A 9,379-nucleotide genomic window follows, 5' to 3' on the forward strand; every position below is an offset into this window, starting at 1 on the left:
GGTAAAGCTGATCTGCCAGAGACAAAGCTTTTTCAGGAGTCAGTCCCAGACCGTAGAACGAACTCCCACAGAAACTAAGGACCATCAATAAAGCTAATTTCCTCTGCAAGTGCAAGATGCACTTTGATTTGTCTGCTCTAACATACAGTGACATGTCTATACATATTTTAAAAAAAACGTACCAAAACACTACACTGCAAACACAATTTCCCCCACCACCCCATCACTCCCCTCCCGGGGAGAAGATAAGAAAAAAATAACTACATTTGACAAATGTTCATTACACTGCTTAACACACAACTGGAAGGCACTCAAATAATACAGTGATAAGAGCTGTACAAGAACCTACAAAGAATACAATTATCATTGAGACAGCCAACAAGGGTGCCAATTAATGCCAGCCATAGTTGCAGTTTGTTCTATGGACACCTTCTCATGACAGCACAGACTCAAGAGCACCTTGGTCACTGAGCAGCCAAGAGTTTGCAACAACTTTCCATCACTAACTACACTGGAACAGCAAATCCCCTGGTTCGCCCAGTCTTTGCACAAACTAGTTTTAATCTCAAATACACTGACATCCAATAAAAAGATCACTATAATATTCCAATTCACCAGATTCATTAGAATGCCAAAATGGAGATTAGCATTCCCAATGTTTAATTTCTGGGATTAACTGTACACTCCAAAAAGCAATGTAAAAAAAAATTATTAGCTTCCCCATGACAAGCATGGCAGACTATTATGAACATAATCTTCTCCAAATATGGCTACTTCAGTTTAAAAAAGTATGGTCATTCTGGCTATAGAATTATGGGGCCTATCCATATATTTTACATGCATTTGTCTGCTGCAAGATGCTAAATGATCAATATTCATAAATATACATCCCAAAATGAATCCTTACCCTTTCAAATAAGACAGTCACATCAGCTATCTATTTTGTCACACCTAAAAGATATAGCCATATACAAGAATCATTTAGAATATAGGGTGCACAGAAACTCAGTTAAGGCTGTCATAGAACACTTAATATTTACTGCAATTAGTCCTGCATTCTGTTGAAAGGTCTCAGAAGACAATGTTAAATTTCTAGGGTAGAGTTAACTGATTTAGTTTACCCTCAACATTAACAGTTACTTGCATCAAATTTCTTCATTCTTCTTAAAGTTATGCTGCTACTTACTTGAATGGGGCCCCCTGCTCTTAACCAACAACAAGTCTTATTTCACCACTTTTTTTTTTTTTAATGGAAATTGGTGTTGTACATGATTAATCACCCATTCCAGACACAGTCCAAACTATATTTCTCATTTCTTCAAAAGGAACTGCATGTCATCAAGAGACAGGACTGAATACAGGCACATTTTGCCTTGTTTAAACTACACACTGAAGGAAACATTTCTTTACCACTGTGGGAAATTATGCCCTATTGTGGGTTAACAAGAGCCTGTTGTACTATAATAATGTTGACACTTCTACTGAATACAGTCTGTTCATGTATGAGTCTTTATGTAGTGAAGGCCATGGAACAGGTCTCCAAACTTTGCCAACAGTTATCTGAGAGGGTGTCTGTGCAAGTGATTTATTTTGTCTTCTTTTGTGTCTGCATTATGCAGATTCAAAGAGAGGAGGGAAAGAATGGCTTAACTCCCACAGACCACTACACCATATACCGCAGAGACTAAACACTGCCTTACATGGCCTCTAAGTCTATTTGTGAATTTACACCAGTCAAGGACAGGGTGAGTATGGTATCACATCACTTTCACTGTAGGTGAATAACCTCAGTACACAGCAGTTTCTAAGTTCCCAGCTGGGATTCTTCTATTACTGACAAAAAATAATGTTCTTGTATAGGCTGGTCCCTTTAAAAATTTAGGGTGGGATTTTCAGAAACTCCCAGCACTGACCTAGCTCCCATTTAATTCAACAGGCATTTTACCACTGACTTCAAATGGGCGCAATGCTGAACACTTTTGAAAATCCTTCTTAATGCATAATGAGCTTCCTATGAGTACTACTCTCACTCTTGGTCTCTCTGCCATGCAAGTGCTCTGTGTAACTCAAGGTGACTCACAAGCTCAGTCATCATAAAGTTCCTGAGCATGCTAATCAAGAATATCCATACCAAGACTTTCAAAGACACAAACCTTTATCATCTTCCTTTAGACATACATCACAGACTTCAATAATCTGAGCCAAGTCAATGTGAAGTCCACCTTCAGAGTTCTCTTCAGAGATCTCAGCTCCTTTAGATTTCAGATAAGCTCGAAGTTCGGCAGCCTTTTAAAGAAATAAAGAAACTAATACAAACGTACGTACTACTAGCAACAGCTTATTGGCTGTCTTCACTTGAATGAAAAGGTGTGCTTTTAACTCAAATTAGCCAACTTGAGGTAAAATCCTAGTAAAAAGCAAGACAGTTTGTACTTTTCACACGAGTTAGCTGGTTCCCTCATAGTCTTGTGTGAAAACTATAAATACCTTCCTTCTCTAGGATTTTATCTCAAATTAGCTAACAAGCTGAGAACACACCTCTTCCCTGGTGACAGTAGTGCACTTAGACATTCATGCCACAAATATCTAGTCTCTGTGGTTTGGGAGTATTTTCAATGTTTGTTTATTTTGCAGAACTTAAATATTTTTTTAAAAGCCTTCAGAAAGTGAGCAGGTGCTAGTGTCCACAGACAGACTGAAGCAATAGCTCAAATATATGAGCTAACCCACAGCATGATAGCAATTTTAATACAAAGGTTGAAAGAATAAAAGATGTAAGTAACGTCATATATCTGACATTTCTCCTCAAAGTAGGACTCTAGGGGAGGAATTAAGGAAGGAGGGAGAAATAAAAGATGTTAGAAGCATGGGATTTGGGAGGAGGGGATTAAAAGACAATATTGGATAAAATAATTAATATTTGAACTAATCAAAGACATAAGCAATTCATTACATTTAGTGTTCTAACTTATTCTAACTCTGAGCAAAGTTTATTTTAAAAGGCCTCATGGAGTTCCCAAGCATTTTAATGGAACTTTTGCAATTTCCTATTCCCACAGTCTACAGAGCTCCAGCAGGCACAAGGTTAATATATTCTAGTATTCATTTAAAGAAAATGGTATGTAACATGTTCACCAGTGCTTCACTTATTTGTTTTCTAGTCTCAGGAAATGTTTTGTTTGAGTTGCAAATATTGTTTAATTTTTTAACAAAGAATATAACACCCTATAATATTTGTAGATTAAATATCAGCAAAATGATATAAAACTGAACATTCCATTCAATACAATATATATATATGCTTAGTGTCATCAAGTGTTTCATATTGCTGAGCACTGTTAAAAAACTGTCTTGTTTCATTTTAAAAGATTTCAGTAACAGAATGGTACCGACAATAAAGTGCTCTAGGATCATCTGGGATAAAGAGTTATATAGCTCTGGTATATTATTAATTCTGACTTTAGAAAGGCTTTGTATGAAAAATCCACCATACCTCAGGCTGAGTGCACTGAGGTCCAGTTACAACTTCTAGCTATTAGGGTTAGGGCCATTCTGGGATGGATTGAAACTGACCACATCTGCAGTGTTGTTGTAGCCCTGTTGGTTCCAGGATATTAGAGACAAGGTGGGTGAAGCAGTATCTTTCATTGGACCAACTGCCGTAGGCGAGGAAGGCAAGCTTTCCAGCCACGCAGAGCTCTTCTTCGGGTCTTGTCTTTCTCACTCACAGAAGCTAGTTCAATAAGGGATATTACCTCACTCACCTTCTCTCGCTCTGGAACGGACCAGCCGACTAAGGGGGCACCGGCATGAAGATTAGTTAACGCTTTCCAGCCCCACCCCCGTTCCGGGACAGGCCTGACGGCAGCCCAGCCCCCAACGCACGCACGGGATCGGGGGTGTCCGCAGCACAAGCGACAGGGGCGGGCGGGAGTTTCTAGTGGCTTCCTGAGCGTCCCCCCAGGCCGCTGGCAGCCAGGGCGAAGGGTCACTCAGCCCGTGCACGCCCCGGGCTCGCTGCCCCCCGCCGCCGCCGCTGCTCCGGCCCCTCGGCTTGACACTCGCTGGGTTTGAGTCCAGGAGGCCGGCGCCGCCGCACAAGCCCGCCCGGGACGTTGGGACACGCGGTGCGGCCGGGGCCGGCACGGAGGAGGGGCGGCTGCATCGCCCAAATCGCGGACACCCAGCGCGGCTTCCCCGGGCCCCTAACCTGATCCTCCTCGGTGATATCGATAAAGGCCGGGACGCTCATGGCCGCGACGGCGCTACTAGCTGGCCCGGAGAGAGCACGCCACCCGCACCGGAAAGATGGTGGTGCGTCACTTCCGGGACAGCGCACAGTCCGCTTCCGGGTTACTGGCCGCTCTGCCCCTCCCCCTGTGGGTACTGGCGGACACCAGCCGGTCAGCGGCCGAACCCCAGTGCGGGGCCCGGTACCCGCGGAGACACACCCCGGCTGTACGTGGTGCGGTAGCGCCCCGGCTCTGCGGTGGTTGTGTAAAGCCCCAGCTCCTGGAGTCCCGTGAGAGCCTCCGCATCGCTTAACCGTTCTAGCCCGCAGGACAGCGGAGATAAGCGGGAAGACTTGAACCTTAGCGGCTCCAAAGGCAGAAGGAAAATGTAAACAGCCCAAGAGGCGTTGTGTGCATCGCACAGCCTTTGGGGCCTGATGGTCATTGGACACGGGGAGGTGACAGCACGGCATGCGTGATTCACTCAAAGCCCACCACCAAACTAACCTTCCCAGAAGCCAAAGATATCCTCTTATCCCCCCGCAAGAAAGTATAGCCCTCCTCAAAGGCTAACGCCTGTGGTGATTCTCGCTCTACTTCTGAGCACACTTTGTTCCTCTGCTCTACGCACTTCCCATCTGTAGCCCCACAAAGTCACGAATGCCTCCTCCTGACATTAGCCAAGCTGGCAATAATCAGTGGAGCAGAAGGATGTTCAGTGAGGAGATTCTCGTGATTGTGGTGCCTTCCTCCATTCCTTGGATCATTCATGCATCTGGGCCTGGTTCCTCTGCCGGGCATCCACTGACACCTTTGCAGAACAGTGAGCATTGTCCCTTTCCAGACACCATCCAGTTCCTGCATTTTGTATTTATGAGTCATGACACCTGTCCCTATTCTCAGTTTTGTAATCCCAAGTAATTAGTTGATTTCTGGGCTCAGTGGCTCCTCTCTCTTATGAGGTGGTGGGTCTTTCATTTTGGTGGACTTATGCCCACCCTTCTGAGACTTCAAATAGGCCCAGAACATAAGAACGGCTGTACTGGGTCAGACCAAAGGTCCATCTAGCCAAGTATCCTGTCTACCAATAGTGGCCAATGCCAGGTGCCCCAGAGAGAGTGAACCTAACCGGTAATGATCAAGTGATCTCTCTCCTGCCATCCATCTCCACCCTCTGACAGACAGAGGCTGGAGACACCATTCCTTACCCATCGTGGCTAATAGCCATTAATGGACTTAACCTCCATGAATTTATCCAGTTCTCTTTTAAACGCGGTTATAGTCCTAGCCTTCACAACCTCCTCAGGCAAGGAGTTCCACAAGTTGACTGTGCGCTGTGTGAAGAAGAACGTCCTTTTATTTGTTTTAAACCTGCTGCCCATTAATTTCATTTGGTGGCCCCTAGTTCTTGTATTATGGGAATAAGTAAATAATTTTTCCTTATCTACTTTCTCCACATCACTCATGATTTTATATACCTCTATCATATCCCCCCTTAGTCTCCTCTTTTCCAAGCTGAAAAGTCCTAGCCTCTTTAATCTCTCCTCATATGAGACCCATTCCAAACCCCTATTCATTTTAGTTGCCCTTCTCTGAACCTTTTCTAGTGCTAGTATATCTTTTTTGAGATGAGACCACATCTGTACGCAGTATTCAAGATGTGGTCGTACCATTTATATTTTATATAAGGGCAATAATATATTCTCTGTCTTATTTTCTATCCCCTTTTTAATGATTCCGAACATCCTGTTTGCTTTTTTGACCGCCTCTGCACACTGTGTGGACATCTTCAGAGAACTATCCATGATGACTCCAAGATCTTTTTCTTGATTTGTTGTAGCTAAATTAGCCGCCATCATATTGTATGTATAGTTGGGGTTATTTTTCCCAATGTGCATTACTTTACATTTATCCACATTAAATTTCATTTGCCATTTTGTTGCCAGTCACTTAGTTTTGTGAGATCTTTTTGAAGTTCTTCACAGTCTGCTTTGGTCCTAACTATCTTGAGCAGTTTAGTATCATCTGCAAACTTTGCCACTTCACTTTTTACCCCTTTCTCCAGATCATTTATGAATAAGTTGAATAGGATTGTTCCTAGGACAGACCCTTGGGGAACACCACTAGTTACCCCTCTCCAATGAGGTGGTTTTTTGGTAAAGTATGAAGTGGGAGAGCACTCCTTCAGTCTTGCCAAATTACAGACCCCAAATTTAGGAGGTATTCAGTTTTTAAGTTGGTTTATTTAAATTAAAATGTATTTAAAGAATTCACAATCAATAGCATGACACAGTTTCAGGATCATCTGCAACATAATTTAAGGGTTCAAGATGCCTGATAATGTGGTACAGAATTCTGAGATGGTCATAACCAGTCAATATAACATTACAGACTGCTGAGATGGAGCGTTACTGCTTTACAATTTTTCTTCTTTTTTCCCAACCTCTTCCCTCTGGCCATTTCTAAGTGGGGAGGTTAAAGAGCTCACTGCTGCCTATGTACACTATTCCTATTAACCAATCTTGGTTAAACAGGATTAGAGACCCAGATCCTCAAAGTTATGTAGGAAATCAGTAGGAGTTAGGCACCTAAATACGTTTGAGGCTCTGTGCTAAAGTGGATACCTATTCCAGTGTCTCTGATGTCCTCCTGCCATCATTCTAATCCTACCTAAGCGCTCTTTATCTGTCTTTCACAAGACTACTATTCTATAGAGGCCACAATCTTCTGTTCTTGGCCCTCTGCTCTTTTGAACCTTTTGTTCTTTTCTTGCTTGTCTTTTTGCCATTATAGCTACCATTTTTGTACTGATCATATTAAAGTATATGTGTCTTTTGACTCCTTTAGTTTTAGAATTCATTTTAATGTTTAGTAATCTTTTGTAACTAATAAACAATACTCTTCTGCTTGTAGGTGCAAAACTGGTTCAGGAGGGATACTATCTACAGAGCTGAAAAATGATCTCATGATACTTGTCATGACAAACAAGAAATCCAACTGTACAGTAAGTTGCTGAAATTTAATCCTTCCCGGGGGTAAAATCCTGGCTAAAAAATCAATGACAAAACTCCCATTGTCTTCAGTAGGGCCAGGATTTCATCATAACTCTTGATAAGCCTCTTGTGCTCCTCTTCTTTGTTTTTGCTATCAATTTATTTTTTTTAATTTCATTGGTTGTTGGTAGGTTGGTACTGAATAGATACATAACGAGGCAACATTACATTAAAAACAAAAGCAACAACAAAAAGCTCTACCAAAACAAAACACTTCACTGCATATACAATTCTCCTACTTGGGAAAGGATGAGAAAACAAATGGTATCTGACTGATGTTAGTCACATTGCTAATTGCACTTCTGGAAGGTGCCCTGATACCACACTGATGAGTGTCATATAAGAACCTATTTAGAATATCTTATATAAAATACTTGCTAACACTCAGAAGAATGTGTATATTTTAATCATTCATTTAGTCTATGGTTGAGCTGACGATGCAAAAGTCAGATCCAGAAATGGATTGAAAACACTCAGAGTTCTGAGGTTTACAGGGATTTTGGTTCATCCCATTATAAAGATGGGGAAGATTAGCAAAATTCAGATTCTGATCCAGATCTGAGCTCAGACTTTGAACACTTTTTAAATATTGGAGTGATCAGTATACAGGTTTTGAGTCTATTTATTCATTATATTAAATGCTAGTTCAAAAATTAACTTTTTCTTGCCAGAAATTAGTTTCTGTATTTTTTCCCTGTCAGATGATTCTCATTATATGGTAAGAAAATGATAGGAATGATTAAACTCAATACCCCAGAAGAATAAATAGTGAGGCAATGTGATTAGAACTCAGTACTGAAAGTCAGGTCTCTTGAGTTCTAATCCTAGCCTTTCCTGTGTGACCTTTCGTAACTCACTTAATCTGTCTGTGCCTCAGTTTCCCATCTGTAAAATGAAGATATTATTTAACTAACTCTGTAAAGTACTTTGAGATCTTAAGATGATATATATCTATATATCGATACACATCTATCTATCTATATATATGCATTTTATAATTATTAATATTGTTCCCATTTTTATGTATAAAAAAGTCTGAAAGATTTTTCTTTTTACATTTTTTCCCAGAGAAGTTTTTTTTTGTCTATGTTTTACATTACAAATTAAAGGTGTACCTCTTCTGTTTTTCTTGGAAAACTCTATGAACAGCTAGAGAACTAGTAGATTTATGACATTACAGGTACTTTGGAAAGAACTTGATTAACTGAGAGGGGAGGGGATTTTTATTTGAAATATTAAAGTTTTAGTTTTAGTTTGTTTTTTGTTTTTATCTTATCACTCAAATTCCTATTAAGTGCAGGCAAAGCTTTCTTGTTAAGTATTCAACATATGTCCCTTTAGCATAGGGTTGAGAAAATTCTCAATCCATATCTCTCCATCGTTCAAGGGAGACCTCCAGTATACCAGGGAGACCAGGCTTGATAATTCTCGCATTTGCAAGGTTTAAAAAAAAAGCCAAAAAATTGGGGAGGGGGAAATGAAACAACCAAACCTAGTTTTCCTTTCCTTCTCCTATTACCTTTAATAATTATTTTTATAATTCATGTTCACTAGGGATCGGAGTGTCAAAAATGCCTACATGATTTAAGACCAAAGTCCCACTGAAAGTCTTGCGCTCCTAAATTACTTAGTCTCGTTTGAAAATCCTCCACTAGATTAGTAGCACTCTACTGTAAGCCACTTTCTTGCCTTCATTGCACTGGGAATTATAACCAACATTTAAAAAGTTACAGTATGCCTAAAATTCCAGTATGTTCTCTTCCTACATAGTGGGCAAGAATCCAGCAGAGTTAGGCAGGATTGGCCGTGAAAGGAAGGGATGCTGCTTGTGGGGCATAATTTCCCCTCCATTGACCATCCACAGAAGCCCTGAAAGGTGTGAGAGGGCAGGGCTGTGGGACAACTGCTCTCCTCCTCATTTTTCCCACCACATCTACATGCTGTGGAACTCTCCAAAACATAAGAGGAAAGGATCTGGGGGAAGCATTCACAGGAGAGACCTGGGCAGGAGCTATTCTGCCAAGGGGACAGAAGGGAACAAAGCACCCAGTATGAAAGTACTTCTGGTGCTATGATAAGTAGCCTGCATAGGCA

At 41.3% G+C, this 9,379-nt stretch overlaps 1 protein-coding gene across 1 annotated transcript in view; it reads right to left on the bottom strand.

The window, feature by feature from the left end:
• Positions 1-4,320, bottom strand: part of EIF3M (eukaryotic translation initiation factor 3 subunit M) — a 28,501-nt gene extending 24,181 nt beyond the window's left edge. The window contains exons 1-2 of the mRNA XM_054026334.1: positions 4,211-4,320; positions 2,154-2,286 (exon numbers count right to left, since the gene is read on the bottom strand). Coding sequence (XP_053882309.1) covers positions 2,154-2,286; positions 4,211-4,252 — 175 coding nt within the window. The 5' untranslated portion in view covers positions 4,253-4,320. The remainder of the gene's footprint in view (positions 1-2,153; positions 2,287-4,210) is intronic.
• Between the last annotated feature and the right edge of the window lie 5,059 nt (positions 4,321-9,379).

This window comes from Malaclemys terrapin, chromosome 4, assembly GCF_027887155.1.
Source record: "Malaclemys terrapin pileata isolate rMalTer1 chromosome 4, rMalTer1.hap1, whole genome shotgun sequence".
Classification (NCBI taxonomy): Eukaryota; Metazoa; Chordata; order Testudines; family Emydidae; genus Malaclemys; species Malaclemys terrapin.